Raw genomic sequence first — 15,113 nt, forward strand, 5'->3', positions numbered from 1 at the left:
GGAAGAAAGGGAAATAAAGGAAATAATATTATGAGATCGTACACAGAATATGAAGATAAGAGATGCCAAAATGGTGGAGTAAGGGTATCATGGGCCCAATCCAATAAAAACAGCGTCAAACTCCTCTGTCAAAACCATAGAAGAATCTTTTTGCTGTATTGTGGATATAAAATATTTATTAGTATACCTAAGACCTATAGACGCAGAGAAGATCATCGGAGAATATCACTAAAGGAAGATCAACCATCGATCAACTATTTACGAGTAATCAAGTTTCAAGCAAAGCTTGAGAACATGACATACATTTATACAAAATTTTAAGTGAATTCGAAACACCTTCCAAACTAGTTGGGCTTATCCAAATGACGATGGCAGACACAGTGACTCAGGTACAGATCAAACGTGTGATAACAGATCCATTTAAAATAACACAAGGATTAAATCTAGACGATGTGCTGGTACTAATACTGTTTAATTTAGCATTTAGCATTTGAATACGTACGAATAGTACGAATTAAAAAAGAGACATCTAAAGAAATGGAAATAAAGAGAGGAGTCAGGCAAGGCTGCATACTATCACCTCTATTATTTAACGCTTATTCTGAAGAGGTAATTCGAGAAACTCTGGAAGATGAAACAGTCGGCATAAAAGTAAATGGAGTCTTAGTTAACAACATCAGATATGCAGATGATACAGTAATAATAGCCGATAGTGTACAAGACCTGGAAAGACTCATAAGTAAAATGGTAATGTGTAGTAGGGAGTACGGACTCTCGCTCAATATCAAAAAGACGAAGTTTATGAAAATTTGTAAAAACAACCATAATACTAACGAAATCTTGACAGTAGAAGGCCAGCAGATCGAAAGAGTACAAAAGTACACTTACCTAGGAACACTTATAACAGAATATAATGACTACACTCCAGAAATCAAAGTCAGAATCGAAAAAGCCCGTTCTAATTTTATGAAAATGAAAAAGGTTCCATGTGGCAAAGATTTAACATTAGCTCTTAAAGTACGCCTAACAAAATGTTACGTATACAGTGTACTATACTATGGAGTGGAATCATTGACGTTAAATCTAGACACAATGAGACGACTTAACGCCTTTGAAATGTGTACCTATAGAAGAATTATGAGGGTTTCGTGGGTAGATAGAGTTACGAACAATGAAGTACTGAGAAGAATAGGTAAAGAGAAGGAAGTTGAACTTACAATTAAAGAAAGAAAGCTACAGTATCTTGGACATGTGATGCGGGGCGAGAAGTATGGCATCCTGCAACTCATAATGCAAGCAAAGATAGATGGCAGAAGAAGCATCGGAAGAAGACGAATTTCATGGCTCAAGAACCTGACAGAATGGTTTGGATGCAGCTCAAAACAACTATTTAGAGCTACTGCCTCAAAAATTAAAATAGCTATGATGATTGCTAACCTCCGTAGCGGAGATTTCACCTGAAGAAGATTGGAATACGTATATAAGCAGAACAATAGCAACAGACGAGAAGGCATATATGAAACTTAAATCACATTTTAAACAAATAGGTCAGTCAATCCACACAAAAATGACTAAAATCCTAGTATAATGCCGATCGAAGATAGTAACACGACCCTACCTGACAGCGAGAAAACGATGGGGGATGATGTGGATGAGGACTCTAGAAATAGATAGGACAATTAAGATGGCTTGCTCATATAAAGAGAACGAAAGAAAAAGTACGTCTCGAAGAATTAGAACATTAAAGGTGAAGAGATACGTGAAAAAACTATATATTCACTTATCGCAGAAAGGTCATCTCTGTTTAAGTTATTTGAATAATAAAATTCAAAGTGTGTATTTGTATTACGGACACAATACATTTGTATTTTTAATAACTTGATACAAAATAATTGCTATGTTTAGAATAAAAATTTGAACAATTGCACAATGATATGCAGAGGTGTAGTATCAATAATTGGACACCTAGAACAGAAAGAAACAAGAACTGTATATCTGCTCGACCAATAAGAAAATAAAAAAATACAAACAAAATCACTTAAATAAACAGATACAAATACAAAAAACCGAAAGGGAGAATAAGTATAGGGCGCCTCTTAAAAAGATCAGAATTCGGATCGAAGTTTGATATAGGCCGAAACAGGCAACTAATGTCTAATCCATGAAATGAAAAACATCATAAAAATTAAAGTCTAATCGATAAATTTGTCCTACTGCCCTTTCAAACCTTTTAGTCGAATATTTGTTAGCCATCTGCGACCTTATAACTTATGAACGTCTATGAACCGCATCAGAATGTGCTATAAGAATTACCGAATGGTCGGAGAGAGAAGAGATCGAGGGACTGTCACCGCTTAGACGAACTTCACATAAATCTTGATCTGAAAATTTTCGAAGACGCTTCATCACGTGTGCTTTTTGACGTCACCAAGAGGATCAAATGTTCACTTGATGCATGAACGACGTAAGCGAGAATAACGAATATAATTTTCGAAGAGACAGATATAGGTTAGTGCTTTAAGAATGTACCGAGGTAAGGTAAAAATTTATTACACATAATATAACAATATTATATTTCCATCAGTTTGTCATATTTCGCTGGTGAGGTGACTATGAATAGTAGAACTCTAAAAACGCGACAAACAGTTTAAAATTGTCAATAAAATGTTGTCAATAACAGTACTTGTAATTGTATGACACAGAAAACTATAACCCTTAATAAAGCGCCAGTGAAAAGAATTACCCTTTGACGAATATTAGTAAAATTAATGATTTTTTTTGGCGTGTCAACGAAAATTGTTATTGAACTAAAAAAATTCCGGCGAAAAAAAATTCTTTTCTACGAGTAAAAACGAATTTAATCACTTCTAATACTATTTCATTGAATAACTGTAATTCCTAGTGAAACGAGGCGAAAAAATAACTCTGAATTAGTGACAACGAAAAAAGATGTTTCTATTTATTTCACCATGAAAACTTAACAATTCATCTCAAACTGTTACGAGCCGATATATGTGAAAACACCACATGGTTCATCGGTCTGACATCCAATAACGCTATTCAGAAAACTAACCCTAAGGCAAAGTCAGAGCCGACTGGAAAAGTACCAAGATGCTGCCAAAAATACATGTGTCCTTATTATATCCCTCATTAAATTAAGGAACAAAGATCTGATACTTTAATATTTTCGGTCAGAAAAAGGTGTAAAACTATATCTAAAAATCTATACGAAGCAACATTTGAAGCAGTATTTACCAATACCAAATCAAATTTGGAAAATGATTTGGTATTTACCAATACCAAATCATTTTCTGCCAAAAATAGACGTTTTAAATGTAAAGGTGACTTGTTACATTCTGCCAAAAGGGCTGGTGTGGAAGTAGATTTGGGAGCTCCTAGGACTAACCTTAAAGCTTTGTATTGTATTCGATCCAATTTAATCAAACAAGATTTTGTCGCTGATCCATAGAAAAAGCTTCCATAGTCCAAAATTCATCTGATATATGCTCTGTAAAATAATATTTTCGGGTCTGCTCCCCAATCTTAAGGATATTAAGGCTTTTTTCACATTTGGTAACGCAATTATTAATAAATATGCTTAAAGACAATTTAATATCTCCCTCTTTATTAAATATTTTTCATTTTAACTTTGCAAAGAGTACTCTAGATCCTAAATTAAACTTTCAAGGTTAATTTTTTAAATGTTTTTTTATTTTTTCCCTTTATATTTACATTATCATTTAGAAGTAAACTAATTTTATTAATTTGGTTACCATATTGATTTTGCTTAGTTTGTTTAACAATATCTTTTGTTTTTAATTGTATGAATGTATATCTCAACACACATATCTTGCATAATAGTAATAAAAAGGTGAAGATTAAACCTAATTAAAATAATTTATTCTCTGAAAACGTAAACAAATTTTAGTTTAATAAATAAATTTGATTGCTGCTCTTGTTTTTCTGTCCTATTATCCGCTTTTTGTATAATCATCAATGATTCAATTAAAAAATTTTAGTAAAATAGCACAACTTCAATTTTTTTATTTTTACCGATTCTGTTATAGTTTCATTTAGTTTTTAATTCACTACAAAACTTCAGTATAAAAATTTCCCTAATCTCTCACAACGAAATAATGCAGATAATCTATCGACCTAATGTGCCACACCGCCAGAAAAATTCAAAATATCCAACAAATGGAAAACTCTGGACTTCTCCACGGAAGGGTTCTGTTACGCTGTGACGTGTACAAGGATTTAGTGGCTATTTGTCTTAATGATATACGACTACGCCAAGCGAGAATCCTGCATTCGTAGAGGCCATCTGGCCCACCGTATCGCCATTATCTAATTCATGTTTTACACCTTTGTTCTCCAATCTTTTGTGAGGGCCTCGGACGTAAATATAGACAGAAGTGGAGAATTAGGACACGGTCAATAGGGTCATAGCACATCGAAATTATTGAACTGCTGGTTTTGACGGATTCTTAGAATACAGCAATAATACAAAATAATGAATCAACAAGAATTTAATAAATATTGGATGGAAAAGCTGGCAAATTTATTTTTAAACTACTTTAATAACTTGGAAAATATTATATAAGTGTTTTAAGTGCACGGAAAGAAGCACGGCATTAAGTATGTTGCAACATGACGCATTTTATGCATAGTTCTCTCTTTTGTTGCGAGTTTTATTCCTGAAAACCAAAATTTAGTTTTAAGAAAGTGTAGATTTTTAATTCAGGTACAATGCTATGATAATGATATTTTTTTTTTCTCCAGTTTTTATAAAGTTTCACGTTTAAACATACCTAATATCAATAATACTGTCATAATAATTGTCATCACTCATCAATAAACTAAAAAAAAGTTAGTTGATAATTGGTATAATATATCCACTTGACTTGTTTATAGTCAAGATAATTTTACCTTGTATGTATACAAAATGTACCAATACAAAATTGATTTAAAACTAAAACATATGTGGGTCGAACACAATAAACGAAACATGATTAAAGATTATTAACAATAATTGTAATAACAGGATATATGTCCACAGAGCTTTATCTTTTGATGCATTATGTATAGAACTAATAAAGTCCAATTAGATATAAATGTATTATTTAGAAGTGTCGACGTATATATATTTAGGACAACTATATATGAATTAAGAGCATTGTCAAAGGCGGCGAGATATAATAAATTTCATGTATTAAGGGATAAGAACAAGACAAAATGTAGTAGAATTTACAGAACCTAGGAATCTGATTATGCTTTAGACAATTCACCAAAATAAAGATCGAAATGAAGGAATATATTATAAGGAAAGAACAACACAGTTTTGAAAAAACTCAGATCTACTTATGATAATATTTTTATTAACAAATTGTTGAGCATATTGCGTTCATAGATATAGAGAAATCATTTAACTGGGTCGATATCGCGATGCTAAGTGCCGTCAAATGAAATAAAACCAAGAGAAACAAACCAAAGATATGAACAAAACAGCTATTAGACGTGTTTATACCAACTTTAAGGTAAAATGAAAATGTTCTGGTAATCTATGGGGGATTTCGCTGCAAAGCATTTCGGATATCCAGACTCCAGAGGCTTAACACTTCGATAGAAATGGACTCTGTTGCTCTTTTTCTAATAGTGGTTTTGTGGTTGTTTTGGGAGGCCAAAGTCGGTATTATTGATTTTTATATTTTTGTTTAAGGAATTTTGTGGGTTGGCGAAGTGGGCGTGGATCGACCGCTGCAGAGCTACTTACATTGGTATCTTATTAAATCGTTACCAAGTAGTTGAGTTTGGATTTTCTATATTTCCATCGGTGGTAGACGTCGTCGTTCCTTATGATGTCTCGTAGACTGTGGTTCGGGTGGTCTGTCAGTTTGGCAAATTTTATCCTTACTTTTTCGTCCATTTGGTCCAGTACTCTGATCTACTGAATATTTCTACACACTAATCTTCATGCCACGTTTCAAGGGACATTTACTGCTTTGCGTAATCTTCTCTTGTGTGCAGCTTGGATCTTGCTGGTAGTCTTGAATGTGTATCCCCATGCGAGAAATCCATACGTCATGATGACTAGGATTATGCTGTTATCTATTGTCAACCTTGTCCAACCAGTTAAACTCCTGATTTTAGCTTGGACCATATTCACGTTCTGTACTGTCTTCGTAACTTAAGATATAAATGTAAATCTCTTGTCCATGGTAACTTCTAGATACTTTGCTTCATCTGAACATCCGATGGGAGTATCTGACATCTCGAGTTGTTCTTCTGGTTTGACTTGTCTTTCCTTAAACATCATTGTATTTTCTCAGGATTCACTGCTATTTTCCACTGTATGCATTGGTCTAGAGTTAGCGCGGAGATTATTTTTACGACGGGAGCAAGATTTTTAGATGGAACGGACGATATTTTATTATAATTGAGGAGAGGTTTATATACTGAACGCAATCGGACGCCATCATCTCTTTTATCTAGACAATTAGGCCGTTTTTCGAGCTCTATGGCTTCTCGCATAATTCTTTGTTTATAGAAACGGATAAGAGGAACCATACAAATTTTCGAAGAATACCAGGATTTCTAGTATATTAATTTAAAAAACTTTGTGTAATTTCATTAGTTTAATTTTTATTATTTAATTCTAAGTAGATCTTTAACTTTGGAACTAGGTTTTTCTTGAGGAAACTTTTATTATACATTTTCTAATCTCAAGCCAACACAGATTTTACCCCATAATATAAACTATTTTTAACAAAACCCCTTTTTGTCTACGCGCATGTGATAATGATTTTAAAATTAAACGACAAAACAAATTGAAATCTTAAGATACATGAATAAAATATCTATCGGATTTATATACTGAGGAACTAGGTAGGTATAAGCATTTTCCAACTAAACGTTAAGAATTTTAGGAATAAGTCTTATTCTTATAGTTATAGTTGCTTTGACATTATTCAGAATGCAGAAAAAGAGAAGGTAAATATATAACTTTACAAAAATACCTGTAATCTGTTAGGAAGGATCTAATATAAAAATCTGTTTAGATTTTCAGAATATTCTTAATTTAATTTGCAATCTCAGCCTAAAATATCTATTTTTCTATGAAAACTGACTAAAAAAATATATGTATCAACCACCATATCTCTCTTGGTCTTTCTCTTTTATCACTTCTTATACTTAACACTAGTCATCTATTCACACTAGGTTATTCTGATTGCTCTGTTAAAGGTGTCCTAATGTTCAGCAATAATGTTTTCCCAATTTTTATTAATAATTATCATACATAAACTTCCCATGGTGTGTTAATTCTCCTTCTTCTTTTTATCCTTTTCTATTACTAAGCCATCCATTGCAGAAACCATTCTGATTTCTGCTACATGCTTTATTATCCTTATTTTCTACTTTCAACATTTATCGAGGTACAACATTATATTGCCTAGCCAGCACAGTTTTATAAAACTTGTATTTTAACTTTCTCTAGTAAAAATTTATTATTTAACATATCATTTATTTATTTGATACAGATGTCATATATTTATTTCACAACCGATGCAAAAAAACAGTAAAATAAGATAATAAACCAGGAATGGTAAATTATCTGAGATGGGAGAAAGCAAAAAAAAACGGTTGATGAAATTATATCGCCAGACATGACAAATCAGACATATTTCGGTGGAAAGGAAACACAACCTGATTATCCTCATACCCAAAAAGAACGACCAATGTCAATGTGATCATTATATTGACTCATTTATGTTCATCTGCGGTATATTCAAATTCTACATAAGCATAAGAGAACAAAGACTGCGGCAGATGATAGAAAATAAAATAGAGGATAAACAAGCTGATTTTAGGGAGGCAAAATAAATTAATGGTAATATGCACATAATTGAAAACATTATAGAAGAAAAACGAGAAACGAGGGGAAAGTTATATCTAAATTTCTAGAATAGGTTAATGAAACCACTAAAAGCAAAGAAAATAAAAAGCTAACCAAAGAAAAAACTAATAGACAGAACAAACGAAATTGGATAAAAAATCTAATCGACGATAAAAGAAATAGTACCAAATCAATAACTTACCAGTGGATCACGATTTAGATATCTTTCATTAAAAATGAGTTCAATCCTTCTTGCACACTTTTAAACCTTTCCATAAAAAGATAATTGTTTCTTGAAGAATACTGAATAATATAAATTCTTCAGCAGGTAGGTATTGATGATAAAGACCTACGTCTCATTAAAAATCCCTTCTATAATCAACGTGCACAGATCAGGATTGACCAGGATAATTCTGAACAAATTCAAATGCAAAAAGGAGTAAGAGAGGGCTGTATTTAGTTCCCCATTAATATTTAACATTTATTTGGAGTTCGCTTTTAATAAAGCATTGAATAGTGTTCAATGTGGAATCAAAATTAATGGCATCAATATTGATAATTTGAGGTACGCGGATGATACGGTTTTAGTTGCAAATAATTACGAAAAACTTTAACGTCCTCCTCTATGAAGTAGAAACCTGGAGCCTTACAGAAGATGCCATAAAACGTTTGAGGCATTTGAAATGTGGTTCTACCGACTTATGTTATGGGTCTCATATATATACCACCCAAGTAATATGACTATTCTCCAGAGGCTAAGAAAAAACAAAGAAATTATCAACATCGTAAAGAACAGAAAATTGGCTTACTTCGGCCACATCATGCGTACGACTTTTACAGTTGATTCTACAAGGCAAGATTGAGGATAAGAGAGACCCTGGACTTAGGCGTATATCCTGATTGGCTAATCTTAAGAAGTGGACTGGTCTAACGTCAACTGATCTATTTCGAGCTGCTGTGAATAGAATAAGATGGGTTAATGTGGCCGCCAACATCTCTCGAAGATAAGCACATTTAGAGGAAGAAGATGTTACGTATTCTCTATTCCTTTATACGGTATAACAGGTTAAACTTTAACAGATACACTTTTATGAAATTTTGAAGCCTTTGGAATCTGGGTGTATCAAACAATTCTGCGAATAACTTGGGAGATAGAGTTCATAACGAGGTTGTTTAAGAGATCCTCTTCATCTCCTTTTTTGGCTGCAGTCAACAAAATTAGTATAGCCAATTTGAAAGTCAACGCGTGATAATTAACCAGGGCACAAAAACAAGAAGAACGACTTTAAAAAACGAGCTGTTAAAAGGTAATTTCGATAATTGTACTGGACAAAAAAGAGTGAAAAAAAAGAAAGATGCTCAAAAATGATTGATTAATAATATTTAGAAATAGGCAGATAATAATATCTTTATTATTTGTTTCAGAACAAAAGAGGTATGCAAAGTACGCACAACGTTGCGTAATTACTTTACGGTCCATAAGAAATTGTTTAACATTTTTGGATTATGGACAGATGAGAAACTCATTGTAGGATCCTTATTATTTACAGTCGTGTACAGTATACTGGCTTTATCGTTTTTTATTATCGCTCCTCAATTTTGCCACGTTATTTACATGTACAAGGCGAGGAATAACGTTATGGACTTTGCTGATGAATTTTATGTGTCGATGTCCTCACTGATGGTGATATTTAAAGACTATACGATGATAGTATACAGAAAGCAAGTGAGGAAGCTGATTGAAAGTATGGATTTTGACATTTTTCAGCCTCTGAATTTCAAACAGCAAAAAAGCAGTAATACAGTAAGATATTTTTTTATTTTGGGCTATATTAATAGGTAAAGTAGCTTCGAACAAATTTAGGGACTCAATTACTTTAAATTATATATAACCTATAAAAAGACCTTGAAGTATATTAATATGGAATATTTTATTTATTTTTAAGGTAATGAATATGTGGAAGAAAATGTTTTGGCTCATATCATTTATGCAGATATCTTTCGGACTGTGCGTTTTGATTACTCCTACTCTCGATAGGCTAAGAACTGGCGCCAAGTATTTGCCATTGGTGGATTGCTATCCATTTTACATATATGCTTCACCAGTATACGAAATAATGTATATTTACCAATCCTTTCTTTTATTTTATCTCATATTTCATAGCTTCCTCTTTGATACATTCATAGCAGGATTATTGGCATTTTGTGTAGCAGAATGTGATTTATTGCACGATAATTTACGGAATCTAAAGCAGCAAATGACCCATATTGAGTACGGAAACAGATTGGTAAAATGTATAAAGCATCATGAAGAGTTACGCAAGTAAGTTACAATTTGTATTTGACGTTGTATTTGTATTTGTAAGTTGTATTTGACGCTTAATATTAAAAAAAATAAATAGAGTAAGGAAATTAGTTTCTCATATTTTTACAAACTTTTTTATTGAGCTCTAATGTGCACTTTTAGCATTAAAGCACTGTTTTTAACATTTTATAAACTAATATACCTACATAATAGGGTTTTCCATGATGAACTAACTAAACTTTGACATTTCAAGTTCAGTTCAACAATTAACGCATCAGTATTACTAAAGAATGCAGAAATGGATTTAACAAGCAAAATTTGAGAAAAAGCTAAAGAGGTAGACCAGTGGAATAGAAGCAATAGAGATATATACTGATTTAAAGACATTTGGGACAGATTCCATCAGGTCCATATCAAGAATAAACTGTGCTATCTTCAATGTAGTCGAATTTCTGCCGTCCTCATTTATTCTTTATTCTTTAGCGAAGTCTTTTGATTTCGTTAACAATTTCCTTCTTATCGAATTCTGTGTCACAATCATTAAGTAAATACTCGTCCTGAACGATTTTTAGAATACAGTCTCCATTCTTTTCATTCTAATTTGAAGCTCTTGGTGTAGCTTGTCTACACATTCAAGCATACATCTTTTAGTTTTATCATCGAGAGCAGTCCGCCATTTTCGGCTGTTTCTCCAGGCATTATCTTTTTTAAATGTCTTCTACTTTTTTTTTTTCAAGGGAGTTTGATCACATTTTTCCGAAGCAAATTGGAGAGCCTTCGTGACCAACTCATACCGATTGTCTTCCAAAAAGACTTTCAAACTTCAGAGTTTTATTACAATGTTTTCAAGGCTTATACACTCTGTCTGTAAATACCTCTCTGGACTGTCTATTTCTTGCAAAATGTAACTCCATAAATAAAGGAATCCATAAATCCCAAACATTCCAGAGTAAAATTTCGGAAGAGCCCCGTGTTATAATATTTTCCTTGACGTCACACAATTTTTCTTTAACTTGAACTAATTTATCAAAATGTTTCAAAATTTTTAGTGTAATTTTATGTTTAATTTTTTTTTTTTTTTCGTTTTTTCTTAATTTTTATTTTATAATTTTTATGCCAATTTGGAGGCATAACCACATACCAGAGGCCTCGAGACGGACCGCCTCCCCATAGTTACGCCACTGGGTAGACGAAGCGTTCGATGGAGAAATAAAGTAAAAGAAGGTATAAAAAAGATACTGGAAGCTGTCAACTGGAAGAAAAAAAAGAAAGAAAAAGGAAGAAAAAAATCTATGGAAAGAAATCGTTCACCAAGATATTAATTTCCTACTTTTCCAAGGCTTATTATAGTTATATTTATATAATATACATATAAATAAATTGTTATATCTTAGATTGTTTTATGTCGTTTTAGATTTACTCGAAATATTGAAAATTTGTTCTCGATGGTTATTCTGGAACAATATTTTTGCACCTTAATTTCGTGCTGTACCAACATGTTTAAAATATCTGTTGTAAGTAATTTCACATTAGCAAAACACGGTTTCGAATCCATTGGCATCATTAAGTGAAATTTATTTGTTTTAGGTGGAACCGATGAGTGTTGAGTTCTTCAAAGATATTTGCTACCAATGCTCTTTGCTCCTTCAAATGTACATGTTTTGCTGGTTTGCTACAGTATTGATAGCAAAGGTTAAAGTTATATTTTATGTATAATGTGCCGTATGTAGGTTAACAGTCATGTCTGATGAGAAGCAAGTACTTCAATATCGATATAAGACGATTATATATATATATATATATATATATATATATATATATATATATATATATATATATATATATATATATATATATATATATATTATTATTTTTTAGAGTGAACTATTACCAGTTGCAGCCTACGACAGTTACAGACTCGATGCTTCAAAACCCACCCAAACAAATCTAAAATTGTTCATCGGTAAAACTCAGCATTCCCTAAAAATTAAAACTCCCCTTTTTTCTCTCTCGATGGAACAATATTTACAGGTAAATATAAAGTAAAATATTTTTAAATTAAAGAATAATACTCTGAAATGTAATTGCGTACAATATACCAAATAAAAAACTTTACAAAAGAGTACCAGAGCCTATTCCAGTCTTTTCGCAAAGAAAATAAAACCGGTCAGACAATCTTGTTCCAAAAATTCTGTAAATTGTCAATATCCTATTATAGTTATATCTCTGTGTTGGTCACCATTCACTTACTATACTAAATTACTCTGGTATGGACATATGCGAAGAATGGGCGAGACAGGGATACCACTGAGAACTCGTAAATACAAATCAGATAGAGGAAATAAAAGAAGATGTGTAACTATATTAAAGTGGAAAAGACAAATACAAACAGCAATCGAAAAAAGAGAACTCAAGAAGATGTACTTATGTGTTAAAAAAATGGCTATTGGGATGTGGTAAACTTGGATGATTAAAATTAAAATAAAAACTAAGTTGTCCAGTTTAAGTAAGTTTAAAATTGTACCATCTCTAATTTTTTCTTTAACTTACCTAAATCATTTTCTGCACAAATTATGTATTATTATGTGACTATAAAAATTAACTTCCTTAATCTTTTGTAGCTTCTCAGAAATTCGTTTTCGTATTATGCCGTTCTAACTACATTGAATGAAAAATGAAGAAACTCCAACCAACACCAAAATACACTTCGACCGCTAATTAGAAATTAGAGATCATAGATGTTTCTTAGATTATGTAGAGAGTATTGCAATGATTGAAAACTTTAAAAATGGAGAGAATGTTATTTATCGCCGTATCGTCACATGCACCTACCTATATTGAACTATGATCAATGTAATCACCAAAATACACTTTCAAAATTAACTGGACTATCATTTTTCATAAACTACGATAAAGAAACTTCTTTTTAAGAGAATGACTATGAATTTTTTGGGAATGATTTCCGAAGTGGAGATCATTGTAAGTTGATAAATAAGCAACACAGAATCAATATATTATATGAGTACAATTTTCAGATTCGTAGATGTAAGTAAAGATAGAATAAATACCCAAATATTTTATCTTCCTTTTGATTATTTGAAATTCTTTTGGCTTCAACCTCCAGTTTATTAATTTTATTGATCACAATGAGTTTTTCCTAAGACTAAATTGTCTGCATATGCAATTATATGTATGAGCTTTATAAAAATTGCTTTACTCATTGATCTTTGTTAAACTTCTTTGTTGTTTCCTTTTAAAACTCCTTGCATTTGTTTCTTCTCATGTTATTGTTGTTCGTTTTCGTAGTTTCTTTAGTATCTGCAGTTTATTTAATGCTGGCATCATCTTTACTGTGTAAAAAGAGACCTGTATTTCTTGATATTGTGTAATTTGTTTAATCTTGTTTTTTGGATTATTTGAGCCTTCCTTCATTTTTTCAATATCTAACTTCCTAACTTGTATGATATTGCTCTTGTCATATTTTTCTTTCGTCATTATTACCATCATCACATAGTGGTCCATATCTGTGTTCGCACCCCTGTACATTCTGAACCCATTGTCTTTTTATATATATCATATTAAGCTAATCTGTGATATATTTGGTTTTCTATATTTTCATGTCTACACAATTTTTGTTAATAGGAATCTTTCATTATTTTTGTCTGTACTACAATTAATGTATTCTATACCAATTAACATTTCCAGAAAAACTGAGCATGTGTCATTACTTAAATCTTAGTTCCTTTCTCAATTCTCTCTATAACAAGTATCGAATTTTTCTAAAGACTATAAAAATGTGGAAAAGGAAACATTTTAAACAACTAACTGATACATACATATTATTACTATCATTAAAAATTAACATTATGTACAAAATTAGAACAGAGGCATCATGATAATTAACTTTATATGACAATGCCATTTAAGTCTTAAGGTTTAAACTATATAGAATTATTTCCTTAGTAACATAGGTTTCTTCTGTAACCATAAACTATTCATCCTCAAGAAGATGATCCAGCTTTAATTCCCTTCCCTTTTCTACACGTTTTTTCTTTTTATCCTTTTTAAGTTTTTGTCCCACTACATACTCAGGCATAACGACTTTTGAACTCCTAAAGGTGGCTTTCAAACTTTCTGGATCCTCTTTAATCTCTGGACTAGATTCATGTCTTCTTTGCTTTTTGAAAACAATTTTTTGGGGTACATCTTTTTCTGAATCATCTAAAGGCACCTCAGAGATTTTCCTCTCCTTTAGTTCTTCTAAAAATGATAGAGCTGTTTTTGTGTTGCTTCTATCTGACATGTCTTCATCATTCACATCTTCCAAAGAATATCTTGTCCATTTATGTGGATTTTTCTTAAAGTCAGGAATTTTCTTCATGTAATTTTTGGATACAGGGTTTTGAGGTTTTTTAAATATACTCTCTTTTCCTCGTAACTTTCTTGTAATAGCTCTCTGTTCTTTTGGACTTGATACTTTTGAATGAACATCATCCTCATCAACATCCATTTCTGTGTCATCAGAATTGGTTGGTCTACGATTAGGTTCTAACACCAACAGTTGATCGAATACATTTTTCTGTCGTAAAGCAAAATCGGCATTTGCAGATTTTAATGTAAATTGTTTATTTTCAGACATTTTATATCTCAAATGTTTAACCTAACATAATATTTTTATTCTCAATATAAATTTAGCTAACTTCACAATCTACTATGTCCGTCGTGTCCGTCATTGATTATGTCAAAATAAATGTATGATTACAAAGCATTCAGCCATGTTCAGCCCTCCGTCATAAGACTTATTTTTTTGCATAAGTATGTTAAGTAATTACCTTACATTAAATACTTACATTATTACATTACTTTATATCTCTTAATAAATATTCTAAACTTAATAAAATTCGACATTATTGT

The 15,113-nt window shown here is 31.7% G+C and overlaps 2 protein-coding genes across 2 annotated transcripts; one reads left to right on the forward strand and one right to left on the reverse strand.

Moving 5' to 3' along the window:
* Nucleotides 1-9,442: 9,442 nt before the first annotated feature.
* On the forward strand, nucleotides 9,443-12,932 carry LOC140438061 (odorant receptor 46a-like). The gene is made up of 6 exons (XM_072527772.1): nucleotides 9,443-9,698; nucleotides 9,841-10,217; nucleotides 11,614-11,713; nucleotides 11,787-11,891; nucleotides 12,078-12,230; nucleotides 12,821-12,932. Exons 1-6 carry the CDS (start codon nucleotides 9,510-9,512, stop codon nucleotides 12,875-12,877), a joined length of 981 nt encoding a protein of 326 aa, XP_072383873.1. The 5' UTR covers nucleotides 9,443-9,509; the 3' UTR covers nucleotides 12,878-12,932.
* A 1,093-nt stretch (nucleotides 12,933-14,025) lies between these two features.
* LOC140438062 (U5 small nuclear ribonucleoprotein TSSC4) lies at nucleotides 14,026-14,908 on the reverse strand. The gene has a single exon (XM_072527774.1). The coding sequence runs from the start codon at nucleotides 14,836-14,838 to the stop codon at nucleotides 14,191-14,193; it is 648 nt and encodes a 215-aa protein (XP_072383875.1). The 5' UTR covers nucleotides 14,839-14,908; the 3' UTR covers nucleotides 14,026-14,190.
* Nucleotides 14,909-15,113: the final 205 nt, after the last annotated feature.

Source organism: Diabrotica undecimpunctata, chromosome 4 (genome assembly GCF_040954645.1).
Source record: "Diabrotica undecimpunctata isolate CICGRU chromosome 4, icDiaUnde3, whole genome shotgun sequence".
NCBI classification, from domain to species: Eukaryota; Metazoa; Arthropoda; class Insecta; order Coleoptera; family Chrysomelidae; genus Diabrotica; species Diabrotica undecimpunctata.

Coding starts and splice junctions, on each gene's coding strand:
- LOC140438061 (XM_072527772.1), top strand. CDS start 9,510: ATGTACAAGGCGAGGAATAACGTTATGGACTTTGCTGATGAATTTTAT. Junction 11,714..11,786: donor ACATGTTTAAAATATCTGTT/GTAAGTAATTTC, acceptor TATTTGTTTTAG/GTGGAACCGATGAGTGTTGA. Junction 12,231..12,820: donor CGATGGAACAATATTTACAG/GTAAATATAAAG, acceptor AATCTTTTGTAG/CTTCTCAGAAATTCGTTTTC.
- LOC140438062 (XM_072527774.1), bottom strand. CDS start 14,838: ATGTCTGAAAATAAACAATTTACATTAAAATCTGCAAATGCCGATTTT.